This window comes from Dipodomys merriami, unplaced genomic scaffold (genome assembly GCF_024711535.1).
Source record: "Dipodomys merriami isolate MVZ:Mamm:240054 unplaced genomic scaffold, mDipMer1.0.p SCAF_16, whole genome shotgun sequence".
Lineage (NCBI taxonomy): Eukaryota > Metazoa > Chordata > Mammalia > Rodentia > Heteromyidae > Dipodomys > Dipodomys merriami.
The window spans coordinates 5,653,425-5,680,745 of NW_027202937.1; the positions used below are offsets into that span (position 1 = coordinate 5,653,425).

The window sequence follows — 27,321 nt, forward strand, 5'->3', positions numbered from 1 at the left end:
GAGGAAGGGAGGCAGGAAGGGGAGGCGGAAGCTCTGGGCAAGGACATTAGGGAGTTCCTTTTTGACCTTGACCTTGTGTCCCTTCTTTCCAGGCACGGAGGCCTGAGTGACCAGACCATGGAGACCCTGCTTGGTGGGCTGCTGGCATTTGGCATGGCGTTTGCTGTAGTCGATGCCTGCCCCAAGTACTGTGTCTGCCAGAACCTGTCTGAGTCACTGGGGACCCTGTGCCCCTCCAAGGGACTGCTCTTCGTACCCCCCGACATCGATCGCCGGACGGTGGAGCTACGCCTGGGAGGGAACTTCATCATCCACATCGGCCGCCAGGACTTTGCCAACATGACCGGCCTGGTGGATCTGACGCTGTCCAGGAACACCATCAGCCATATCCAGCCCTTCTCCTTCCTGGACCTCGAGAGTCTCCGCTCCCTGCACCTCGACAGCAACCGGCTGCCTAGCCTTGGCGAGGACACGCTCCGGGGTCTGGTCAACCTGCAACACCTCATCGTCAACAACAACCAGCTGGGGGGCATCGCCGACGACGCCTTCGAGGACTTCCTGCTGACGCTGGAGGACCTGGACCTCTCCTACAACAACCTCCACGGCCTGCCCTGGGACTCGGTGCGGCGCATGATCAACCTGCACCAGCTGAGCCTGGACCACAACCTGCTGGACCACATCGCCGAGGGCACCTTCGCCGACCTGCAGAAACTGGCCCGCCTGGACCTCACCTCCAACCGGCTGCAGAAGCTGCCCCCGGACCCCATCTTTGCACGCTCCCAAGCTTTTGCTCTGACAGCCACGCCCTTCGCCCCGCCGTTGTCCTTCAGCTTCGGGGGGAACCCGCTGCACTGTAACTGTGAGCTGCTCTGGCTGCGGAGACTGGAGAGGGAAGACGACCTGGAGACGTGTGGGTCGCCGGGGGGGCTCAAGGGTCGCTACTTCTGGCACGTGCGTGAGGAGGAGTTCGTGTGCGAGCCTCCTCTCATCACGCAGCACACGCACAAGCTGTTGGTTCTGGAGGGCCAGGCGGCCACGCTCAAGTGCAAAGCCATCGGGGACCCCGGTCCCCTCATCCACTGGGTGACCCCTGATGACCGCCTGGTGGGGAACTCCTCCAGGACCGCGGTGTATGAGAACGGCACCCTGGACATCCTCATCACCACCTCTCAGGACAGCGGTGCCTTCACCTGCATCGCTGCCAACGCCGCGGGCGAGGCCACAGCCACGGTGGAGGTGTCCATCGTGCAGCTGCCGCACCTGAGCAACAGCACCAGCCGCACTGCTGCCCCTAAGTCCCGCCTCTCCGACATCACGGGCTCTAGCAAGACCGGCCGGGGGGGAGGAGCAGGGGGCGCAGGGGGCGCAGGAGGCAGTGGGGCTGGAGAACCTCCCAAAAGTGCCCCCGACCGCGCGGTGCTGGTGTCCGATGTGACCACCACCTCAGCCCTGGTCAAGTGGACGGTCAGCAAATCCGCGCCCCGCGTGAAGATGTACCAGCTGCAGTACAACTGCTCCGACGACGAGGTACTGATTTACAGGTGGGTACTGTGTACTGTGGAGGAGTGGCCGCAGGAAGGGCAGGGGAGGTGGCCAGTGGGGATGGAGGGTGGAGGGGTTGGAGCGCTTCCCACCTTTAGGCCTCCTCTGGGGCCAGCCGTGACACCGCTAGGCATGTAAGAGGAGATCGAAAGAGAGGGCTGCTTCGAGGTTTGTTGTAAGGGAGTTCCGTAGGGAGAAACAGAGAAGCCACATTTTGAGAGGTCAAATCGGGAGTCTTTAATGGAGAGCCGGCCGCTGTGGGTGGACTCTTCTCTCAAAGACCAGCAGCCCAGAGCAGAGCTAGCACACAGCATGTAAAGACAAAAACCACACATTTGGGTGGGGTACCCCAAGCCCAACCAAAGCAGACAGTATTGGGAAGTAGCTCAGGTACCAGCAGAACTTTCCATCTAGGGAAGTAGCTTAGGAGTCAGCGTAAACTTGCCCTTGGTTGGGAGGGATATGCCTTAACCATATAGGGAGAAAGCCTCAGAGGAGAGTGAATGAAACCATTTAGGGAGATCATGGAGGATGGGCATTCTTCCTGTAGCAAAAGCTCTCCTGAGACTCAACAGCATGACCTCTGAAATTCAAGGAGTGGCTTCTCTCAACTCTAGGCTTTTCAGAGCTGGGTGGAAAGTCCCCTCCACCCAGAATGGCTGTAAGGACTAGGCATATTACTTAGACCCAGTCTCCTTACTTCAGTTGAAGAAGGAAAGGACCACACATGGCAGCTGAAGAGAAGCCATAGAAGGACCCAGGCAGGGGGCAGTGGTGACTGTGAGTCTCTAAACTTGATGCTTTGAGACCAGTTGGCTGATGCGCTAGACCAGTGTGAGGATCTCTTAGCCAAAGGATCTGACTTGCAAGCTGTCATTTGAAGTCAGCAAGATCATTGGAAGTGTGTGTGTGGGGGGGGAGGGGGGTTGGGGGCTGGGCAGGGTTTTATCATGGCTCTGCCACTTGCTTGTCCTTTGATTTTCCTGGCCTGCCTTAGTTTCTTTACCTGTAAAATGGAATCATTTATGTTAGACTTAGGATGGATATCTGGTGACAGGTAATTCAATCAAAATGACTGGAGGGAAATAAAAAGAAAAGAAAGAAAATGGAAGCAGAAATGGGTTGGCTTATATCACCGAAAAGTCAGGCAACTGCTTCAGGGAAAGGCTGCATCAAAGGGTCAGACCCTCCGATGTCCTGTGCTCTGGGTTTCTTTCCCCCAAGGACCACATAGATTCATACTCAGGCAGCTTCTTCCTTCCAGAAGACCTCTACCCAGCCTTGGAGGGGAGAAAGGTGGCCCGTGGCCCTTGATCTCTGATGGCATGAGCCCTGCTCATGAGACTTAGAAGGAGTCATCTTCCCACATGAGTTGAGCCTTCTGGTCTCCAGTCTTCTCATGGAAGTGGAGACAATGATAGTGACCTTGTAAAGTTACTGTGAAGGGCAAGGGGTCATTCCCCAGGCTGGGTAGAAAGAGAGACTGGGTAGTAGAGAGATGAAATAGAATCTATCAGAGTACTAGACAGAGGCTACGGGATAGGAGAGCCGACACAGATGAATCCCTTCCGAGGCCAGCTTCAGTTTCTAGGGAATAGGAAGGACATGGCTTAGAATCTATGGCTCAAGGAAAATCTGCTGTCCTTCAGCATCTTCTGTGTTTAATTTCATGCATGCAGAACAACTGGTTTCAGAAAGAAACACACAGACTTTATCCCCTAGGCCACGGGCACCTCAGCCTTATTGTTGACTATTTATGTGGGGTGGGGGTTAGAGGGGTGGGGCTTGAACTCAGTGCCTGGGCACTATCCCTGAGCTTTTTTGCTCGTCTAGTATTTGGCCACTTGAACATTTGATGGTTAATTGGAGATAAGAATCTCATGAATCCAGCCCTAGATGACTTTGAACTGTGATCCTCAGTTCTCAGCCTCCTGAGTAGTTAGGATTACAGATGTGAGCCACCGGTTGTCTGGCTTTGGGGAGCATATTTGATGGAAAGAGCAGGGTATAGGAGCCTGAGGGTGGGTGTACCCAGAAACCACAGCCCAGCCAGGATTCCCTTTCCTTGCACATGCTGGGCCCTGCTGGAAAGCAATATCCTGTCTCTTGGAGCAAAGGAAACAGAATAAAGGAATTAATCTGAGGCACATACATGCATACATGGGTCTCCAAATGTAGAGATACATAATTAAATTTAAGCATACATATGTGAGTTCTTCTACTTATAAAAGTCAAGTCTTTGTAGAAAATTTGGAAAGTGGAGAAAAGATATAAAGAAGGAAATGAAAATTACTCATTCTCCACCATCCACATTTAAACCAGAGAGGTATTTGGGAAAGCACCTTTCTGTTTTATATAATCCTAATTGTATTTATGGCCAATCTAGTGTATATTATTGTAGCTTAATCCTGTCTACTGAATGTGATCGTTTGCTCAGTTCCCATGGAATTGAAACATTTTTTTTTTTTGGTTTGGCTCCATGGTAACTGATTTAGGCAATCTTTAATCATTAGACATTCAAGTTATTTGCCATTTATCAATACAAAATGGAAGGTCATGATGGTATTTTTATATATAAATACTAGTGCATTCCCAATGATTTTTCTCAACCTATTTTCTTGGGAGTTGAATCATTGGCTTAACCAGTAAATTGTAATGTTTGCATGTTCCACATAAGTATTTATTTACCCTGACACTCTCTAGGCACTGCCTGTTTTGACCACACCCTTTTGGATATGGAATATAAAGAATGCCTTTCATCTTTGCCAGTTTGAAAGGTAGAAAAAAATGGAACTCATTTTAATTTACATTTCTTTGATAATGTGTGAGACTGACCTTTGGAAAATAAGTATATTTCTTCCCTTGTGAATTTAATATATGGACTCAACTTTGATAAGAAGCATAAAGGCAAAAACTTAGCAGCTCTGCACTGGCTCAGGTGTGGTGTGATGGGCTCAGGGTGCAGGAAGATTGGAAGAAGACGAGAACATCTACATAGCAACACACCAATGACCCCAAAATGGTGCCCCTGGGGTGTCTCACAAATGTCAGGGCAGGGCAGAGAGGGCTGTGTTTCTATAGACTTTCAGGATGGGAATTCAAAGTCACTTTTATTTGTTGACTAGGAATCTGGAGAGTCTAGAATTATAAATATAATGAAAATAAAATGGAACCATCAGAGTTAAAAATGCAGGTGACAATGGTGACTTCATTTTATTTTTTTGTCTAGTGATGAAGACTGGACGAGGTATACATAGAAAGTTCTCCAAATACTGTGGGCCTATAGAAGGGACCAAGGGTCATGGCAGAGGAGTAAGAGATAGGGGAGGAGGAGGAGGAGGAGGAAGGAGAGTAATAGCAACATAAAACAAGGCCATTATTTTGTATGTCTTCCTGGGTAAGGAAATGGAACAGGAAGAGTAGATTTATAATTCAGCCTTTCTTTAAGTGGATTGATTTACAGAGTTTTAGGGTCAATCTAAGTGTGAGCCTAGAAGCTGAGTAGTAATAAAATAAGGATACCAGTGCCCTCTTGGGCACATGGTGGATGATAGGGTAACTGGCGCCATCTTGTCTTCATGATAGAGGCAGAGAAGTTCCCCATCCAGGTGATGGGCGTGCCTGAATTCCTATAGGCAGGGTAGGGACTTGGATGAGAGGTTACTGGACCTGTCAGTCCTGTGCTTTGAACTCGGGAATCTCTTGAGTTTCCTGTAACCCTGCCCCCTGATCCTGACCTTATTTAGGCCCAGACCAGCTCAGGTGCCATTTTGCCTTGTATCTTATGGCCCCTGGCCCCTGGCTCACCTCTGGTCACCAGGGCATCCCACTTCAACTCTCCATTGGAGTTGATCTGGTTTGTGGGGATTGTTTTTCTGCTCTTTCTTTGCTTTACTACTGGCATGACTCCATTTTTCTCATAGTATTAAGTGTATTTGAGGGGCTGCAGGTCTCTGTGACAGCCTGCATTTGCCGGCTCTCCAATAAAGACTCCCGATTCGACCTCTCAAAATGTGGCTTCTCTGTTTCTCAAAATGAGTTCTTGTATGACAGTAAGGACAATCACATATGATTGTGATCGTACTGTGTGACTTCGCTTCTAGACTCTGTCTCACTTAAGAATTTAATAAAGCTCTGCCAGGGTCCTATAGCCAGGAAGCAGCAGGATTGTTGCTGTGGCTTGGTTAAGTTCCCTCTCCATACCCATTTACACACCAAGGATGCACACGTAAAGGCTTAGTCCCATGGAACAGCAGAACTGAGAGGTGCTATGGATCTTTGGGGGTGGGGCTTAGTGAGAGGTTCTGAGGTCAGTGGGTGTGTCCTGGGCAGGGAGAAGGAGATGGGCACTTTCCCCTCGTGGTCTGCTTGTGGCTATTGTTATTAGGCATCCTTCTCCAGAGGCCCACAGCAACGGGGCCACCGCATCTTGGCTCTGAACCTCCCAACAGTGAGCTAAGAAAACCTTTTCTCCTTATGAAAGCTAATTGCCTCCAGTATTTCCTTATGGAAATTCCAGACTCAGCCACTGGCCTCCTGTAGTTTTCACTGTGTGGGTGCTTGGAAAGAAATAGAGACTCAAAGACAGAAGCTAGTTAGAAAATGAATTGTCCCCAGGGGGAACACAGAAAGGCCTGCTGATTCCTTCTGGGATGCTGAGCCAGCAGCCTGACTTGGTTTGCAACTCCAGACTTCCAAGCCCCATGAACAAATCAACGTGGCTGTGGCTAAGTGCACCATGTTTCCCCAGTGTAGGACCCTGAGGCCTTTTAGAGTTCCTTATCCCACAGGTACTTGAGCCCCCAAACCTGGCAGACATTGGTAGAGGCTCAGAGAGAGCGCAACACAGAATGAAAATGAGATTCCAGGCCGTGGTCTAGGGAAGGAGGGGCCGTGGACAATCCCAAAGTCGAAGTAACTCAAACATGACTGGAATTTGGTGCCAGTGAAACTATGCCTTGCGTTTTTAGGTGGGCACTGGGGCTTGAACTCAGGGCCAGGGCACTGACACGGAAGCTTTCATGCTCCTTAGTGAAGCCACGGCTCGACTTCTTTTGCTGCTTAATTGGAAATAAGGGTCTCATGGATTCTCCTGCCCAGGCAGGCTTCAAACAGATCCTCAGATCTCAGCCTCCTGAATAGCTAGGAGTATTGGTGGGAGCCATCGGCAGTACTTTGTTCCTTTGTAGCTGTCTGGTGGCCCAAGCTGACCTCCTGGGCCATTTGGCCTCCCTCAGTACACCCAGCTAAGCATTGCAGGCAGGCGTTGGACATACCAGACGCACTAGTTCACAAGTGGATCCTGGCCTGTTTCCCTGAGCCGGGAGAGGGCTCACAGTGTGACAGCTTTCATCATTAGAGCCTGCCCATCCAGGAAGGGCCCAGCATTAATGAACACATGTCAGAAAGGGAGAGAAGTAAATGGGGGAAGAGTAAACCCTTCCCCACCCAAAGAGATCAACAACCCAGCCCACTCAGCCTGATCCCTGGTGTGACACAGGAAGTCAAGTGGCCTGCGTGTCATCATTCACAAACACTTGTCTCTAAGAGTCATTGAGAACATCCATCTGTTACCAGGTGTGATGTTGGAAGGGGAGGGAGGAGGGGCGGGGGAGGGAGTCAAGGGAACAGTGAGCTTGCTCCCCGGGCACAGGGTGGGCTTAGCCAGGCTGCAGGCTTACCTTCCAACCCATGTGATGTGTCCATCTTCTTCATGTAGAGAAGGAAAGTTCTGAGAGAAGAGGGACCGATGACAGCCAAGCAGCCCCTTCCCACAGTATCCGCAGGCTCCGTGGCTGTCAGGCCATGTCCTGATCCAAGAAAGAATCAGCCACCTGTCCAAACCACCAATCCCATCTCCCATCTAGGAAAATGCCAGCTTTTATCCCCAGGAAGATCCAGAAAAATCACAACCACCTCCACCAAGGAGTGAAGGAAAATGTGTCAATAAGTGTGGCATCGCAGACTGCCAGGTGAGAGGGCAGGATCTATCTACGTGGGCAGGAGAAAGTTCTGTGCTTGAGCCGCAGCCCAGGACAGACTGGCTGCTTCTGAAAGGCCAGCCCACAGGCAGAAGAGAGGGGTATGTAGGAGAAACTGGGGAAGAGGGGAAAGAAGGACCACATCAGCATTTCTCAGACTCTCCCAGTGGCACTGAGGGGGATTCATGTCCTGCCATTGGAGCTGAGCAGCAACATGGCCCCGGAGTCCAGTCCCTAACTCCCTGAGAGAGCAGTAGGTCCAGGCCAGGTTTTGCCGTGCACTCCGTGTGTCTCTCCGTGAGGCTCTGCTGCATGGCTGGAAAGACCCTGTGGAAAGACAGAACCAAGTACAAGGTTGTTTCTGGGGCCATGTTTATTGCCCATTAGCTGAGTGGGATTGGGCGTTACTAATGGTGCCATCCATCCTGCAAGATTGTTGTGGGAGTAGAAAGACGTGCCAGGTGTAAAGAGAGGCATCCGCCCAGTCATAGTGACAGAGACATGGCCACAATGGCAAACCCAGCTCTATAGTCCTTGATACAGATAACTCATTAGCTATTCACAAGGGATGGATTGGATCTTCCTGGACACGTTGGTGTCCTTGAACTGCGCTGTGGGGTGGGGATCTGACCTCACAACACTTAAAGGAAATAAGGGCCTGGAAACACCACTCACCAAGTGGTATTAAACACTGAACCTCCAGACTTGGGAATGAGTTGGGGGCCACAAGTTCAACCTCCTTTCTGGTTAGTAATTAGCCCTCATGAAGTTTCCAAGGTAAATGCCTGGCCAGGGAAATTGGTCCTCTTGAGCGTTTTCATGGGTTCGCTAAAGTGGTGGCTGACCTGGGCTGGGAAGAGTGTATTCTGAGCCGTTCTGGGAGCAGGCAAAGCAAAAGAAAAGCTGCGTTCTGGGGTGTAGACAGGATTTGGAAGGAAGAAGTGGGGACGGCCACTTTAGGTGGAATCTACAAAGAATAAAGAGCAGAGGGAAGAATGATAAGGCTAAGCTAAGGACCTGTGAAGACCTGAAGACACCAGTGGAGCAGCCAGCTCCTGCCACAATAATGCCGTGTAACAAAGAACCTGAAAAATCTCAGAGGCCACACTACCCATGGAGTTGGAGTTGAGCTGGTCTTAGCTGAGTTGGGCTGGCCTCTCCACCTCCTTCCACTCCCCTCTCAGAACTGGTTGGATCTGCTGATTTGTGTTTCCTCGTGGAGACCCAGGGGAGGGCTAGAGAGCACCCAAATGTGCTCTTCTTCTGGTGCAGACAGCCAAGAAGGCAACCCCACTGTAGACGCAAACGCCAGGCCTGCTAAGTTGCCTTGACTGGGGTTGGGGACTTGGGGGGTGTGTGTGGGGGGGACCTGGAAGGGAGGTGGAGGCCTGGTGGGGGGGGGCGGAGCAGGGAGACACAGACATAGGGTCTGGGAGGCTGGGATGGTAGCAGCTGAGCTGACAGCCTGCACCAAGCACCCGGGAGGTATTTTTACCACTGTCAAAATGCCATGGCATGTGCGTGTGAGCTCCAGGCTGCTCCGGCCCTCCCCCTCCCCCCTCCTCCCCTGCCCCTTCCCTCCAGCCTCTTGCCAGGGAGAAAGTCTGAGCAGAGAGAGAAAGGCTTTGGGACCCCCGGGCTGTCCCAGGACGGGAGCTTCTGTCTGGTAATAAAATCAAAGGGGAGACGGGCTGCCTCTCTGAGCGCTCACGCTCAGTCTTAAACCCCTGCCTGCAGTGGGTCTAGGAACTGGACCCCATCCAAAAGCCCTCCCTTTGCAGATCAAAGAGCCTGAGGTAACACCACTAGAGGTGGATTTGTTTGTGTCTATATAAGGCGTAGAAGTCTGGGGAATGCTGAGGTGACTTCCTCTGGGATTGGTCCACCGGGGATGCTGATGTGATGGAGGGTGTTATGGGAGCCCTGGCGGCCGCAGGAGACAGGAGAGGTTGCAAAGCAAACTACAGCCCAGCTGCTCTGTGCGGATGTATTTATGGCCAAGGGCTTGAACAAGCTCAGGGAGAGGAAGAGCAGAGCCAGGGTCCCTGGAATCAGTCCAGCTTCTTGTTGGCCACAGCTCTGTTGCCCTTGGTGTCTGGTTCTTGCTACTTTCGAGTGAAGTCTAGAGCAGCTCAGGGGCAGCTCAGGGCCATCCACCCATCTCTCCATGGGGCCTGCCCCACGCACTCCATCTTCCTCCATAGTTAACCCTGGTTTTGTGCAGTGATGTTCCTGGTTCACTCCGTGCCGCTTCTCCCGCTCCATCTCCCCTTTCTTCCCGCTCACCATGAGTCATCCTGCTGGTTTGATTGTAGGCTCCTGACGTCAGGTCTGGGCCGCACTAGGAAGTGTGAACAGGGCTCTCCTGCGTTCCCCCAGCTCACGGCTCCCTGGGAGACAGTAGGGAGATACCCACACGTGCAAGGCATTCGTGGGCCCAGAAGTCTGGCAGCCTTCAGCATTGTACAAGAGAGTGTGAGAGCAGGTCTTGAGGACTGACCTTCCTCAGAAGGCTGCCTGGAGGAGGAGATCTACACCCCTACCCTGGGCCGCCCCAAGTGCAAAAAGATACCGAGAGCAATTGCAGGCAAAGGCTGCCATGGCTGCTCTGTTCTCTGGAGCAGGAAGGGGCTGGTGTGTACCCATCTCTGACAGGTCCTAGATTGTTGATGACTTAGGGTGGCGGTGGGCAGGATACCAAATGCGGCATGGCCAGAGACAAGCAGACCAAGGCTGCCCTGCTCCAGCTGGAGGTGGCTCCGGTCCAAAGGCAACCTCAACGCTCCCTGGCCCACTGTGGTGCCGAGATGTTTCTAACACCATTGCCCACTGGATATTATTCAGACCCCGTCTTGTCCCCTCCTCCCCTGGCTCTTTCCAAGGTAAAATGGCCCAGCGTGGAGGGGTAGCTGGTGGGCCTCGGCAAAGGGGAGTTAGACTTTCAGTCCTTGGGTGTCACAAGGAACCCCTCTGGGGGCCAGACCTATTGCTGATTGTGTGTGTGTGTGTGTGTGTGTGTGTGTGTGTGTGTGTGTGTGGCCGGGGGGTACTGGGGATTGAACTCAGGGCCTTGCATTTGCTAGGCAGATGCTCTGCCACTAGAACCAGGCCTCCAGCCCCTTTTTGCATGAGCTATTTCCAAGGTAGAGTGTTGCTTTATGTCTGGGCTGGCCTGGGCGGTGATCCTCTTACTTGTCCTTGTAGTGACCCTGGGAATGACAGACACACACTGCTGGTCCCGATTCTGTGCCACTCTTGGAGCTGGGGTAACAGGTGTTTACAACCACCGGATTGAGATGGAGTCTCTCAGACTTTCACTCAAGCTGGCCCTGAAGGGTGATTTGGGCCGCCCCCCACCCCTCCCCGTCCCCATCTCTACTTCCCAAGTATCTGGGACTAGAGGTTTGAGCCACAGCATCTGGCTCTCTGGGTCGATTTTTGATCGCTCGTCTCATTTTACATGTGCGTTAATGGAACACGCCATCTCCTGTCTTTGCTCAGCAGTACACAGACCGTAAACCACAAAGCCAGTGGATGGAATTTAGGTCAACAGTGCCAAGCCAGCACCGGTGGCTTTCCCTGCAAAGACCACAAGGGTAATAAGAGCTAAGTTTTCAGGGACGTGATTGCGCGCAGGTCCTGTCCCAGCTGTCAGGGCCGCTTATCTGCTCCTTTGATTTGTTCGGCAGCTGATCAAGAAGGACCCGTTGTTGTGAGCTTCATCTTGGAGAGGAGAAACCCAGAGCACACACAGGCTAGCAAGCCCCGCTGAGGTGTCTCCTCTGGCTGGTACCTGGGTGGAGCTCCAGTCTACCCCTGGAGGAGCTAGGTACTTGCAGTGCAGCTTGCATCATGAGCTTGAGCATTTTGTCTGCACGGAGCACCCTGGGAAGCGTGTCACTGTTATACCCCTCACAGTAGGGTAGGAATGGCCCCAGCCTATCTCCCTCTAAACACAACCAGCATCCTTCTTCTTCCTGCGGCTAATGCGGATGTCAAGAAGTGAGCTGTGTGCTGTGGTGTCACAGGTGGTGCATGCTTGCATCCATTGAATTAGTTAATTGATTATTTTGGGTATTGGGGATGGAACCCAGGGCCTATGAAGGCTCAGCAAGTAATCCACCACCAAGTACCTGTCCAGCACGGTAATGTGAGGCCAGTGACCTCATCTCCTGTCATACTGGGCCCTTCCCAGAGCCCCAGAGCCACAAACCCATTGTCACTTGAAGCCACCACAAGCAAAGGGGATGTAGGAGCCACACCGGTGGCCCCAGAGATAAGGAGTAAACAGGTAGCCTCTTTAGGAGGAATCTCAGTTAGACAAGTGGAGGAACTTCCAGGCAGTACTGGTGATGTCTGACAGAGCCTTGGATTGAAGGCAGAGGGAGGCCTTGGGGCTTAGAGGGCCTCGAGGATTCTGTCTGATGTGTGCCTCCATGGGAAAAGTAATGGCCCTACCATTGTCCATTCTTTTGTTGTTGTTAGTGGTGGTGGTGATGGTGGACGTGGGGCTTGAACTCGAGGTCTGGTTGCTGTCCCTGAGCTTTTTCACTCAAGGCCAGCACTGTACCACTCTGAGCCCAGCTCTGATCCAGGTTTTTTCTGTGATTAACTAGAGATGTAAGAATCTCATGGACTTTCCTGCCTGGGTTGGCGATTCTCAGGTCTCAGCCGACAGAGTAGCTAGGGTTACAGGTGTGAGCCACTGGCGCCTGGCTTTGGGCATTTTCATTTTGGACTAGCCATCTGAACCAAGGCTGCTCTCTAGTTCAGACTTCTTGAAATGAAACTCAGGCCTTGTGAGAATCTAGTGACGAGGCAGACTTGGAGGAGAGGAGATTAGGGCCTAGTCTCTGCCATCCATGAGCCACTACAGTACTGTGGTGGTCGCTCCCCAGGAGAAGAAAGACTGGAGCTCAGTGATGAGCCAGCCAGGCAACCGCATGGGACATGAATCTCTGTCAGCCATGGGGCTCAGGCTCGAGGCTGTCCAGCAGAGAGAATGGCCTATAGATCATAGCTGGGCTGCTGACCTTGATTCTTAAGCAAAGTGAAGAATAAAAGATCATATTTATTCCATCAGAGCCACGGGAGCCATGAAATACCAAAGTGTGAACAAAGGCAGCAGTAGATCACTTGCCAAGCTGGGGAACTGGCTGATCTGTTTTCCAGCCCGTCACCTACTGCAGGACTGGGTAGAGGGTAGGAAAAGAAGAGATGAGGCCCCCCCAATAGTGCTGGCTTTGAGCTACAGAAGTGCAACAAATTGCTCTGATTTCTAGGTCCCAAGGAGTTACCAGGGCTGTGTTCCTTAGCCTCAGTGTCACCCTCACAGTGATATTATAACTGACATACACCCAAAGCTGACCCTGTTCTCCCTGGCCAGACAGACACTCTGTCTTTCTGTCCCTGTCTCTTTCTCTAGCTTATGTAGCCAAAAAAGGGGATGTGACAAGGGTGTTTACACCAATCACAGCAAATCTTCATGCAAATAAGGGTTATGTTTGCACCAATCGTAGCAGGCCTTCATGCAAATGAAGGATATGTTTGTACCAGTCACAGCAGACCTTCATGCAAATGAAGGATATGTTTGCACCAGTCACAGCAGACCTTCACCAAAACTGTACCCACTAAGACACAATCTCTCATGCAAATGAGGGACTGAGCTTGCAACAATCACAATCCCTAGTGCAAACGAAGGACTGTGTTTTCACGAGACACAGACCTTTTGCTGGTGAGCCTCCAGGGCCAGTGCCCCCCATCTGGCTTGGGTGGAAATGGCTACGGGGTCATGTAGAGTTCACTGAGGCTTGTGATGACAAAGTGTATTGCAATCTGTTTGAAACTCTCAGGTCAGTTCCCTTTAGAAGCAAAGCTTGTGCTTTGGCAGCAAGCAGCTGTAGTTGCCATGTGGCTTCCTCAAGGTGTATAGTGAAGTGTTCAAAGTGTCTGGGCATCAGACAATGGTCTAACAGTTCATTAGGAGTTCATATTTCTTTTATGCCTCAATTAAACCTGAGTTTCTCACTCATGGTTTACTGCTGGCAGTGTCAGGGGACACTTGGCGACTCTGTGCTGTGTGCACTGTCCCTCTGTTCTGGGATGGAGGATCATAACATTGCCACTTACAGTTATGCCCAGTCAAAACCAGGACAGTTCCCTGCCAGGCCTCGCACTGACATCATAGCTCATGGTGAGCAGTATTCAGACCTCACGCCAGGGCGCCCTGTGACCCAGTAGGTCACCTCTGCTCCCAGGAGACCTCCTGTTAGAAGACAGCAGTGACATCAGTGTTGTCTGTCAAAACAATGGCTATATACACAGGCCAACTGATTCTGACAGATAGATGATAAAAAAGGAAGACATTCTCCATATGCATACACAAGTAGGTGACTGTGTATAATATGCCAGTGTTTTACATACATTGATTCTAGTTTAATAAATGGCTTTTGCAAACAAGAAGGCTGAAACTTTGGGAAATGAAGATATGACCAGTACATAATGGCGTCAGGATTTGTACCTGGTACCCAGGCCACTCGTGTTGAATCCTGTGTGCCAGGCCCTGCCCATTCTTCTCCTGCTTCTTCTCTTCAGGTGATGTTCTTGGGGAATTCTACAATGGCAGAAGTGGGCATTAAGCACAGAGAAAAAGGGCTGAGAATGTGGCTCAGCGGTACAGTGCTTACCTAGCACACATGAAGCCCTGGATTCCATTCCTCAGCACCACATAAGCAGAAAAGGCCAGAAGTGGTGCTGTGGCTCAAGTGGTAGAATGCGAGCCTTGCACCAAAGAAGCTCAGGGACAAGTGCCCAGGCCCCGAGTTCCAGCCCCAGGACTGAAAACAAACAAACAAACAAACAAAAAAAACATGAGAAGGAAATTGATCTGTCCAAGGTTACACAGCTATAGTTAGAGCCTCCTCTACTTGGCCTGCACTGGCTAAGACCTCTCCTTGACCGGACAGAATGGCCTTTCTGCTTTCCCCCCTGGGGTCTCCCTGACAGGTTATCTCTCTCTCCAGCCTTTCTCTCTTCCTGGCCATCCTGCATATGAGAGGTAAGAATGTCAGAGAGGATCAGCAGAAATACATCCGGGAGAAATGCTGAGGCTGAGCAGGATCCTTCTGACCACGTGGTAGAAGGAGCATCTCTCCAGGGGGTGAGGCCGTGGGCAGAATGATGAAGCAAGCCAGCAAGCCAGTGTGCATGGACCACTCATTGCAGGGAGGCGGGGAAGTGGGGGGGTGGAATCTGCCTCCAGACACGTGGTTTGAAGCAGCCCCCAAGGAAATTGGATCTGTGTTTCCATCGCTCATGTACTCTGAGTGTCCTCATTATGGGAAGCGACGGCACTCGTCTGGGAAGGAGTTGGTACCTGTAGGCTCTGGCTGAGTAGCCTCACTTCTTTGTAAGTTTCTCCAGGGATTCTGCGGGGCAGCCAGTCATTCGCACTTCATTTGACGGGCAAGGAGGATAAGATGCAGGAGAGACATACCAACCTATCCAAGATTGTCCTGCTAGTGGTCAGTGGGGCTGGATTTGAACTTGATCCTCAGACACCAATTCCATGGCTGATTTTGTTGCCCATCCAGGGTTTGGATTCAGGGCTTCATGCTTACTTAGACTGCTAGTTCATCTGACAATCTACCAGCCCTGCCTCCAGCCCAGTTAGTTGCTGGTTATTTTGGAGATGGTGTCTCACAGACTTTTCTGCTGGGGCTGGCTTTCAACTGTGATCCTCTGGATCTCAGCCTTCTGAGTAGCTAGGATTACAGGTATGAGCTGCTGGCACTTGGCTATTGTGGCTATTTTACCGCATGAATATATTGTAAGACTGTACTCAGTCCTGAAGAGCCTACTCAACTCCCAAAGGCACTGTATGATCCACATTAGGAACCCATTTTGCTGAGTAGGAAGCAGTGAGCCTCTAAGACGGCAAGTGTCTTGTCCAACATGGCACGGGGAGCTTTCTCCTGTGCGGCTCAAATGTGTTCGAAGGGTTGATATAATTTCCTTCTCAACTGACAGAGGGAGAGGGTGATCATGTCGGGGGGCTGGGGAAGCAAGGCCCCAACCCCTTTCATGAAAAGAATGAGCATCTCAGTTCCCTTGATTTGCAGCATAAGGGAGTTGTGGTGTGAGCATGCATGGCCCCTTCAGCATGCACAGCTGAGAGTTTAGTTCCCAGTGGCAGGAAGAGGAATGGGGCCTCTAAAGAGACGGCTGAGCAATAAAGTGGGATCAAAGTGCCAGGGTGAAGAGGAATTCTCCTTTTCCTTTGTTCTTCCCTCACCTGTTTCCAGGTGAGGCTCCAGCCTCCACCAGGGAGAGAACATATAGTTCTGGTTTGTATGAAGTCAATTACCCACCCTGTGGTGCTCTGTGGTAGCAGCACCGACAGGCTAACACGGAGTCTTCCCAGACTTGCCATCCAGGGAGGCCTTGGGTTTGCTGTTCACTTGTTTGTTTGCTGGGCATCATGACAAGGATTCCATTCACTTTCCTCTAAGGGATCCTGGCAGTGTTTGCAGGAAGCACCTGCAGCTCAAGTCGTGAGGGCCAGACTTCCACTTTAAGGCCCAGATTCCTCCACCTCTGACAAGGGTTTGAACCCAAGGCTTAATGCTCTGACCCTCTCTGCTCTATCTGCAAAACTCCTCCGTGGGCCTTTCGTTACTAGCATATCCCTCCAGGTACCATCCTCTTTAGCCCGCCAAACCCAGACAGAAGGGCAAGCAGATGGACCGGGGCCACGCTGCCTGCTCAGGCTGCTCTTCGAGTGCTGCCCACCAGCCCAACCAAGCCATGGGCGACAGAACCAAGAAGTCTTACCCATGGGGCTCACCTGCCAGGTGTACACAGCCTCGGTGATGTGACAAAGACATTTGCAGTGACCCGTCCTCTTCCCGCCCGCCTGGCAGGACTTGCTTTGTGATTGTGCTCTTCCTATGTTGTTTTTATTGGGTCAAAGCACACATAACATTCACCATTTCGGGCACTGACTGTGTGAAAATGTACATCGATCACAACCCTCCAGCTTCAGAACTTTCCCATCTGCCCAAGCTGAGACTCTGTCTCCACTCCCCTCCCCCCTCCCACCTCCCATGGCCAAACCCTAATTCTAGAAGCCACGACTGTCCTTTGTACATCTGGGAGTTGGACGGCAGGATCTGTCATTCTGCACCCAGTGTCGTCTGTCCTCAAGGCTCCTCTGTGGGGCAGCGTGTGCCAGAATTGCATAAACACACAGAGCGTGGCACGAGCCGGCATGCTGCGTGTCGTCCTTGAACAGGGCCGTGCTAATCTCAGCGTGGCTCCAGGTACAGCACCAAGGCTTTGAAAGCGAGCACTGAGCGATGCTTTTCGGGAGGGTGGTGCTGGCTTTGTCCCCCCGCCCCCCACCCCCAGCTTCTACCCCCTCTTGTAAGGATGGGTCTGCCAGAGGGGGCAAATCATCGAATCCGATTCATCACTAGGCCGTGTTGACTCGCTGCCAGCCGAGTCTAGTGTGTTGGGCCTGGACGCAGCTGGTGGGGAATCTTCATTTTGCACACTCCTGCATTCCCGACAAGGTATAATTGATCTGACAACCTTCTCGTGGAGCAAGCTCTTCTCAGCTTCTCCAGGAGATAAATAGACGCTATTGCCATCATCATCATCATCATCATCATCCAAAGAAAGAGACAGACAGACAAAGCTTTGTGTGGACTGCAAGACTGGCCTGGGGGGCACTCAGGCTTCAGTGACAAAAACTGTTTAAGAATAGAATGGGAGCAAAGGTTGGGAAAACGCACGGCAGCTCTATTAGGTGCCTCTCTGAAGGGGTACGCCAGAGAAGTGTGGGGTCCAGCCAGGGGAATCTGGGGTCTGGCTGTTCTCTGCTCGCAGACCCCCTCAGAAGAAGGTCAAATGCCAATGGTTGCGTGACCTGCGGACAGCACACTGGAAGCAGCTGGAAACCGTGTTCCTAGGAGATGCTTGAGAGGAATGCGCGGCTTGATTCCAGAACAGTGAGACTTGGCCGTGGGAGGAGAACACTGATGCATCCTTTGGGGAGCAATGTCCTGGGAAAAGGGAAAATGGAGTCTGGATGGCCCTGTGGGACTGCATTAGGGCCCCAGTGGGAGGAATGGTGGGCTGTCAGCTGACAGTCCAGGGAGAGCCAGCTGGGGATCTTGAAGCTGGGGAGTAGGACAGGTAGACACAGGAGTGTCTGACCTGAGAGGTGTAGGCACATGGCTAAGGGGCCTTGTGTAGATATGGTGAATGGGGAGAGGGAGGGGTTGGAAGGCCTTCCTCACTCCTCTATTCCAATCATCTATGTGTGGAGATGAAAGAGAGGAACTCCAAAGAGTCAGGGGTCATTGGACCATGATGAACCTTAACCTCTCTGAGCCTCAGCCCCTGGTCTGTTAGAATATAGGTAGTAATTCTATCTCTAACTTAAATTCTTTAACAATGATAGGATTGTTATAGAATTCAGTTAGCTAATACTTACAAATGGCTCCAAATACAGGAAGTGTTTAATATACGGTAGTCATTACTACAAAGTAACATATAGGTTTTATTCTTCGTTACTTGCTGTCAAACAGTTGGCCTGATCCTGAGACTGGCTTCCCGCTAAGACTCAAGAAGATTCTGTTTCAGTCCCCTGGAGTCTGAAGAGGATGAGCTCCAGGACCCCTGCAGATAGGAAAACTCACAAAGGTTAAACGCACTGCTAGGGAATGGTTGTATTTACATTGGACTGAAATACACACTCATTCCCATAGACCTTTTACTACTTACCATGCCACCCACACCTTCAGAGTAGGTGAAAGTTGTGAGCTTATACTGTTTGTAACAAAAAAAAGTCTGTGCATGGTCAGATGTTTTTATTCAAATATCTTCCATCTGTACTAGGTTGAATTCATGGATGCCAAATCTGCAAGAGAGCCTGGGAAATGTAGTTCTCTGCAGAGCAGAAGCTGGAGGAAGGGGGGGGGGGAAACTGATCTGGGAGCAAACGGTAGCCTTCCTGAGATACTTGGCAAATGTTTTCCTTGTTGGTTTTCACTAATTCTGGTGCCACAGGGTCTTGGTTTGTTTGCTCACAGCTGGTGCTCTATCGTTTGAGTCATGCCTCCAGCCCATCTTTGTGCTGGTTTCGAGATGGAGTCTCACACTTTTAAGAATAGAATAGGAGCAAAGATTGGGCTGGTTTTGAATTTTGATCCTCTGGGTCTCTGTCTCCTTAGAAGATAGGATTACAACACCCAGCCACCTCTGTGGATTCCTCTGCTAGTATTGAGAGACAGAGACAGAGACAGAGAGACAGAGAGACAAAGAGACAGAGACACAGAGACAGAGAGAGTCAGAGACAAGGCAGAGGCTCATTTTATTTTTCCTGGGTAAGTGCTGGTGTTGCAGTTTCAAATTGTGTTTTAGAGCATAAGAGCTTAATTAAATTTAACATGTTGGAGCAACTTAACTTAAAATAGCAATTCATGCTCTCTGCTAACAGAGATGTCGCCAGTTTATATGATGGAAAGGAATGCTTCAGAGCTTCGGGAATGACTTGTTCACAGACAGGACTGGGGCCTGCTGGGGGTACAGTGAACTGTCTGTGCCTTCGGGCCTTGCTGTCTGCCCTGGTAGGCTGGCCGGGGTGACCACAGACATGCCAGCGGGGTTCTGCATGGAGAGCAAAAACAGGGCTGGGCAGAGCACAGGGAGGGAGGTTGACTGTTCATTTGGCCCCTGTCTGGTGAGTCACCCTGGCATCAACAACCTAATTCTCTAGGTCATTGTGCCTTAATGAGGGCATAATGTCTGGGGCAAAAAGCATTTGGCAACTTCTGGATCCCACTCCAGATATGTTGCGCAGGTAGAACTTCCTGCAAGAGGAGAGAGGAACTCCACGACTGAGATTTTATTGACATGGGCCTGGGGGGTGGGGGTGGGGGCGGGTTTGTTGGGCCAAGGCTGAGGTACTCCCTGAGTGAGCTCCATGGAGTTTCTCAAGGCACTCTCCGGAAGATTCTTCCCCATCTGCTGCAGACCAGATAATAGAAATAAATTATCAGAAAAATAAATAAATAACCATGCTCTTGGGCTTGACAATCAGTTTGCAAGCAAACTTAGAGGATATGTACACTGGTAGCAGGAAAAGAACATGACTGGCAGCCTGGCAGTCCAAGGAGGAGTTGGACTTCTCTCTTTCTTGATTAGTGTATATTAATTGTGAAAGGGAGTGTCACTGGGGAATTTCCATCCCTCCATGACACCATATATATCATATGCGCTCTCCATTTCTCTTACCTCTCCTCCCCTATTTTAAACAGATTTTGCTGAGTTTCATTATGTCATCTTCATAATTGACATATTTCCATATTATTCATCCTCCATAATTCTTTTTCCTCCTCACCCTCCTGCTTTTCCCCAAACAGTCCCACATTTGCATTTACATTATACATATGCATGTATACAATATATATGCATATGTGCATATATATACCATATAAATGCATATATTTCAGTATATCAGTTTATATTCCTCACAGGAAACATGGATTAGCTGTCATTCTGAACCTGACTCATTTTGCTTAACATGAGGATCTCCAGTTCCATCGTTTTCCCCTCAAATGACAAAGTCTCATTCTGCTTTACGGCTGAATAATATTCCATTGTGCACATACATATGTGTGTGTATATATATATATATATTTATCCATTTACCCATTGACAGGTACCTAGGCTAGTTCCATAGCTTGGTTATTATACTTGCTGTAACAAACACCAGTGCACAGGCATCTCTATTGTACCCTGACTTACATTCCTTTAGACATATTCCCCAGAGTGGCCTGACTGGGTCACATAAGAATTCTACCTTTAGGCTTTTGAGGAGGTGTCACACTGATTTCCATAATGGCTGCCCTAATTTATATTGCCATCAGCCCTGTATAAGCGTTCCTTTCCACCCCCACCCCCATACCCTTGCCAGCATTTGCCATTGCTCCCCGATTTGATGACGGCCATTCTGACAGACCTAAGATGAGAGTTCAGTGTTGCTTTGATTTGCATGTCCTTTATGGCCAGGCATGTTCAACATGTGTTTATTGGCCATTTATACTTCTTCGTTCAAGAATTGTCTGATTGGGATTGGAGGTGTGGCTCAGGTGGTAGAACATCAGCCAATGAGCGAAAGCCTCAGTTCAAGAGTTGGAATCTTGGTCTCAGACAAGAGAAAATTGTCTGGTTAATTCATTTGTTCATTTAGTAATTGAGCCTTCGGTGCTTTGAGGGTTTAGTTTTGTGAGCTCTTTACAAGTTCAGGTTATTAACCCCTTGTAGATGACTAGCTGGAGGAGAGTTCCTCCCATCCCATGGGCCATCTCTTCAATCTAGTGGATGTATCCTTTGCTGTGTAGCAGCCATTAACTTGATGCCCTCCTATTAGTCATTCTTTCCTCTTGTTCCCTGAGCCATTGGAGTCCCATTCAGGAAGTTGTTACTATTTTACAGGGTTTCCGTGTGGTAGTTCCAACATTTCAGATCGTACATTAAGGTCTTTGATCCATTTTTAAATTGGCCGACATTCAAACTCTCAAGACAGAAACAGAATTTGTTTTCTGCTTTTGTATCCTTTATATCAACCACAACATCAGTGAAACCATCCACTCACCTTCCAAGCTAGGCCCAGAGCCCCCTTGATTCCTACCCATGTCCCAGGGGCTGGGAGGTGAATTCTGTTTCTGTCCCTGGCGCTTCACAGAGCTTTCTCACTGCACCTTGATCCTCTGCTGCCTGGAGTCAGGAGCAGTCCTGCCTTCGATGAAGAGGTGTGGAATCGCTCTCAGTAGATCCCAGCTGGTCTCAGGGCCATTGTTTCCCTAGAGGACAGTGCAGACTGCTCTGCGTCCTCTTTCTGTAAGTGGAAGTGATAAAAAAATATATCTCAGGGGAATTCAGGAGGCTGAGTGAAGGTGAGGCAGTAAATCTCCCAGCTCAAGACAAGGCCCTGTGGGTGCTGGTGATGGTTACTGAGGAGTGCCGTCTGTGATGTTTAGACTCGGCTGGTTCTTGCTATCTTTAACCACTATTCCTGTCCAATCTCTCTCTCTCTCTCTCTCTCTCTCTCTCTCTCTCTCTCTCTCTCTCTCTCTCTCTCTCTCTCTCTCTCTCTCTCTCTCTCTCTCACACACACACACACACACACACTCACTCACACACTGAGGGTAGAGGAGAACATGGCTGTCTTCTTGCTCTGACTCTGGGAAATAGGCTTTATTTCTGATGGTCCAAATACAGTTCTGCCCCCTCTTGCTGCTGCCAGAGTCCACCACGAATCCACGCGGTCCTGCCATACCTCCTGCTGTAGCTTCATCCCATTCAGATTCCACTGATTTGAGAAACAAGTCCATGTAGAGGGGGAGAAAGAGAGGGGGAGGGTGGGGGAGGAAGAGAGCGCAGGTAAGGCAGGAAGATGAAATCTTCCTGCGCTGTCTGGATTGGAGCCTGGCTCTGCCACTTCCTGGATGGGCATCTTTGGGCAGGTAGCTGATCCATTCTGTGCCTCTGTTTCTTATCTGCGAAGTGGAGGCCACAGGAGTGGTAACTACATCTAAGTTATCGCCGGGAGGAGTGAGGAAGAGTGTTTTCTTGTCACTGGCTGTCAGCTTTACAGGAGCAGGCAGGAGGTCTCTGGCCTCGTGGTCCAGCTCCCGTGGCCTGGGGCTGCCACGGGGGTGACGTGGACAGCCACGTCCCGCAGCAGAAGCCCCTCCCCGCCTGGCTGGGCACTCCCTTGGTCAGAAAGCCGGCTAGGTGGCGGCACAGCACTGGGCGGTTGGGGGGCTAGGTCCCAGCTCCACCATCACATCTTTGCTTCCCATGATCGTCCTCCCCCTCGTCAAAGTGAGATTGTGGCAGTGGCTGCCCAGAGTGACAGCTGTGGGGTCCGCAGGGCAGCCTGGCACGTGTGCCAGCAGGGTGTGCTCTGATGTCACTGCTGTGGGCCCACTTCGGCCCTGCCACCCTGGCTGGCATCACTGGGGAGTAGGAAAAACTCCTGGTGACCCCTGCAGCCTGTGGTGACCTCGGTGGCACTGGGCTCCACTGGCCCTGTCCAGCAGACAAGGGGTCCTGCACTGTTGATGATGAGAGCACTGTTCTGAGGCAGGGGAAGCTGATGAGCTAGAGACCAACCAATGAAAACACTTCCCTGAAAGGGAAAATGCTCCCCTCCCCCCCACTCCCCGCAGCCAGGAACCACCCAGAAGCTGTGTTTAAGTGTCAGCTGTGTGGCCTCTGGCAAACCACTCAGCCTCTCTGAGTCTCAGCCCCATTTCTCCTCTGAGCAACTGAATGATGTCCAGGTAAGGGCACCGAGAAGCTACAAAGTCCCAGCCAGGCCTGAGAGGCTGCTGGGTACACCCCCCTACCTCCCTTCTCTGACTAATGCCCCAAGCCACGTGGGGTAGATCTACTCCAGGGGTACTGCTCAGGGGCAGGGGGAGGGGCCAGGGAAGCCTCCAGGGCTGCCAGCTGATAGGTCAATATCTGCCTGTCAGCTCCATCCCCCTGGCCGTCCCCGGTGGGCCTCTCCAGCCTCAATTGAGTATTTCATATTTGAAATCTCAATTAAGTTGTCTGGCTGCAGGTTTGAAGGGCCGGTGGAAGCTGAGGGAGCCTTTGCATTTTTCACGTTGTGGGGATGGAAAACAGGGGGAGCCATAGAGGGGTACAGAGGACCCGAGTTCAAGATTTCTACAGGAGCCTCTCTGGGCAGACCCAGGCACCATCTCTGGGCATAGCAGAAACACAAGGCTTGGAGAGCCATCAGGCTGTTCCCCCAAAAGAGGAGATCAGGCAGGGCTGTCCTGACTAGGAAACTTACCCGGCCTCTTCCAAGTGTGGCTGTGATGTGGGGTTCACCCGTCCCCCTGGGTAGGGGGGGCTGGGGTGCTTTCTGGACTTTACCCTTTGGATGGCACATCTGACCTCCACCCCCGGCCCTTTCTTGCTTAGATCCCCACCCCTACCCCCACCTGCAGCAGCCAGTGTCCATCCTGAGTCAGGGAAATCCTCGATGGGAAGGAGAGGGGGAGGGGCTGATTGCTTAGGGCAGGACCTCGGTTCTGACTCAGCACAGCACCAGGCTTAGAGAGTGCTTGGTGCGCACGGTGATCCTGAGGAACCCAAGAGGACAGGATGGGGTGGTATCCGTAGCAGACGCACGGGAGAGGGTGTGTGGCCTGCTGTCAAATCTCTGCTCTAGTTCCCACCGCTAATCTTTCTGCTTCTTGCTGTGTCCCTCTACTTTTCCCCACCTGTCCTTCCTCTACTCCGGGGGGGCTTCTCTTCTTCCCTTTCTCTCACCTGACCTCTGACCCGCCTCTCTGTCTCCCTCTTTCTCTGTGGCTTCATGCTCTGGCCTCCCTCATTTTCCATTCACTACAACCCTTATCTGTGTCTCCTTCCCTCTACCCCCCTCCCCTTCTTCCCTCTCCACCCTCTCCCCTTCTTCCCTCTCCACCCTCTCCCCTTCTTCCCTCTCCACCCTCTCCCCTTCTTCCCTCTCCACCCTCTCCCCCCTTCCCTCTCCTCTCTGTCCCCCCAACTCTCTTTCCTCCCATTTCTTCACCGCTCTGTGGTTTTATTTTTGCTGTGCCTCCTTCTCTGTGTTTCTGTGTGACTCTATTTCTCTCTCCTCCATGCCCCCTTCTGTGGCTCTGCTTCTGCTTCTATCCCCTGTCCATCCCCCTGTCCTTCCTCTCCATCCACCCCTCACCCTCTGCGTCTCCCTCCTTCCCCAGGATGATCCCAGCCTCCAACAAGGCCTTCGTGGTGAACAACCTGGTGTCGGGGACCGGCTATGACTTGTGCGTGCTGGCCATGTGGGACGACACGGCCACGACGCTCACGGCCACCAACATCGTGGGCTGTGCCCAGTTCTTCACCAAGGCCGACTACCCGCAGTGCCAGTCCATGCACAGCCAGCTGCTGGGCGGCACCATGATCCTGGCCATCGGCGGCGTCATCGTGGCCACGCTGCTGGTCTTCATCGTCATCCTCATGGTGCGCTACAAGGTCTGCAACCACGAGGCTCCGGGAAAGATGGCGGCGGCCACGGTCAGCAACGTGTACTCACAGACCAATGGGGCGCAGCCTCCCCCTCTGGGCAGCCTGGGCAGCGGCGGTGTGGGTGGCGTGCCCGCCGGGCAGCCCCCGCAGGCGCCGCCCAAGGTGGTGGTGAGGAACGAGCTGATGGACTTCAGCGCCAGCCTGGTCAGGGGCAGCGACTCATCTTCCTCCAGCTCCCTGGGCAGCGGGGAGGCCGCGGGGCTGGGACGCATGCCCTGGAGACTCCCACCCCCTGCCCCTCGCTCCAAGCCCAACCTTGACCGCCTGATGGGGGCCTTTGCCTCCCTGGACCTCAAGAGTCAGAGGAAGGAGGAGCTGCTGAGCTCCAGGACTCCAGCGGGCAGGGGGGCAGGGACATCGGCCAGAGGCCACCAGTCGGACCGCGAGCCGCTGCTGGGCCCCCCCGCGGTCCGCGCCAGGAGCCTGCTCCCCTTGCCCCTGGAGGGCAAGGCCAAGCGCAGCCACTCTTTCGACATGGGGGACTTTGCCGCCGCCGCGGTGGGCGGCGTGGCCCTGGGCGGCCACAGCCCCCCTCGGAGGGTCTCGAACATCTGGACGAAGCGCAGCCTCTCGGTCAATGGCATGCTCTTGCCCTTTGAGGAGAGCGACCTGGTGGGGGCCCGGGGGACATTTGGAAGCTCCGAGTGGGTGATGGAGAGTACTGTGTAGCCTGCTGCTAAGTACCCTCCCTCCTTCCCTCAGAGGGGAGGAGAAGAGGGCAAAGGAGGATCTTCTCGGCAAGTTTTTCTGTGGCGTTTCCATGGTGATGTTTACATCCGGGGACAGCTTTGCCTCCCTGTCAATGGCCTCTTGTCCCTCCCACCCAGCCACTAACCCTCCCCTCCCCATGTCACCTCCCCAGACCCCCGTCCCCACCACCCAACGGGGTGTGCTCAGGGAATTCAGACTCGCTCAAACGTCGGACTGAGCCCTGGGTGTTTGGAGAGGCGACAAGCTCTGCCTTTCTGATCACAAATGTAGCGACAAGCAAGTGGCTTCGGATTGCTTATGGGTCTCGTGTTGTTTTTCTTATTTCTTAATTTACTTTTTTTTTTTCCATTTCCCAGACTCTTCCTCTTCATTCTTCCGGATAACCGAGGGTGTCCTTTGCATGGCCAAGTATGTGTCCGGCAGCCCCCGGGTTAATGGCTCTGATGATCACTTGACAGGACCCAAGCATGCCTCTGGTTCTGGTCTCGTCTGGGGCAGAGCAGGGCAGGGCAGGGTGGAGACTCCATGATTGCCAGCCACACCCTCACCCCGCACTGGGCACTGAAACACAGCACCCACAGCCAGCAAGGGTAACCCCAGGACCTCTGCGGAGTCAGTGGGCAGGGCCCCGAGCTGAAGGGCAGCGAGGATCTTACTCTGCACGTTTCCGGGGGGAGGGAGGTTGCCTGTTTGCTGGGGACAGGAAGTCAGGACAGGCCTCTGCTGGCCAATGAGGCTTCTCCTAGGACAGCAGTGAGGGATGATGGGAGGACCACCATGGACTTGAGGCCAGAAGCTCTGAGTCTGCCATACAGGTTGGCACCAGCTGACGTGGGTGAGGCCTCTACTTTCCTTTGCCTTCAGTTTCCTTATGTGTCAAAAACCCCAAGATAATACTGCAAGGTCACAAGTTCCCTAAGCTCCTCTGGACTCTGAGTATACTCCCCGTATAGGGAATCCAGCTCAGTGGTACTGGGGACACAAGCTACCAGAACATTCTTAGCCTTCTGAAACACAGGAGAATATTTTAGAGGTTTGGAGGGAAGCTGCCCGGCCAGGGCAGGGGCAAAGCTGTCTTCCTCCTGAGGTGGGGTTAGGGGGATGTTTGGGGTCTGGGAACTTATTTTCCCCTCTGTAGGACAGTGTCCTGTGTCCGAGCAGGGCACAGGGCTGGGTGCTGGCGCAGGCTGCTTGCTCCTTGTTCCCTGCAGAGGACCTGTTTGTGGAGGTGACAGGATGGGAACAGAAGGGGTGCTCCTGAAGCCAGCAGCCCCTGCCCTGACTGCTTCCTCTCCCTCCCTTCAACTCCCCACTCATGCTTGGTCTCTCCCCAGCCTTCTCCATACACCACTATCTTCCCCTGCAACTGTACAACGTGCAAAGCACAAGGGTGACACCATTCTGGGCTTTATTTAGGGATGGGCTCAGACCTGGATGGAGCCATTGGACCTTAACGTAAGCCACAAATACACACTATAGGTTAACACTGTCTCTGCAGGCTTATCTTCTGGCTCAGCCAAGAAACCCCCAAATCACGTTCTTGTGTCCTTCCTAGACACATTATTCTCCTCTGCTTCTTTTACTTCTCCTCCCCACTTCCTTCTGCTCTCCTGTCTTCTACTTTCTTCCCCGATCCTTTCCTGACAAATTCATTAACAGATCAAATCAGCACCTCCTGAGACCACGTCTCTCCTCTCCTCTTCTCTCTCCTTCCCCTTCCTCCTCTTCTTCTTTTCTTTCTTTCTTCTTCCTTTCTTCTTTTCCTTCCTTCTTCCTTAATTTTTTCTTCTTTCTTCTTTCATTTCCTTCTTCTTTTTCTTCTTCCTTCTTCCTTATTTTTCTTCTTTCTTTTTCTTCCTTCCTTTTTTCATTATTCTTTTTCTTCCTTCTTTTTCTTTCTCCTCCTCCTTCCCTTCCTTCTTCTTTCTTTCTTTCTCTTTCTTTCCTTCTTTCCTTCTTTCCT

At 51.9% G+C, this 27,321-nt stretch overlaps 1 protein-coding gene across 1 annotated transcript in view; it reads left to right on the forward strand.

The window, feature by feature from the left end:
* The window catches only part of Lrfn2 (leucine rich repeat and fibronectin type III domain containing 2), a 142,526-nt gene extending 116,820 nt beyond the window's left edge, over nt 1–25,706 (forward strand). The window contains exons 2-3 of the mRNA XM_070023360.1: nt 93–1,541; nt 24,320–25,706. Of these exons, the coding sequence (XP_069879461.1) occupies nt 118–1,541; nt 24,320–25,316 (2,421 nt within the window). The 5' untranslated portion in view covers nt 93–117 and the 3' untranslated portion in view covers nt 25,317–25,706. The remainder of the gene's footprint in view (nt 1–92; nt 1,542–24,319) is intronic.
* The last annotated feature ends 1,615 nt before the right edge of the window (nt 25,707–27,321 follow it).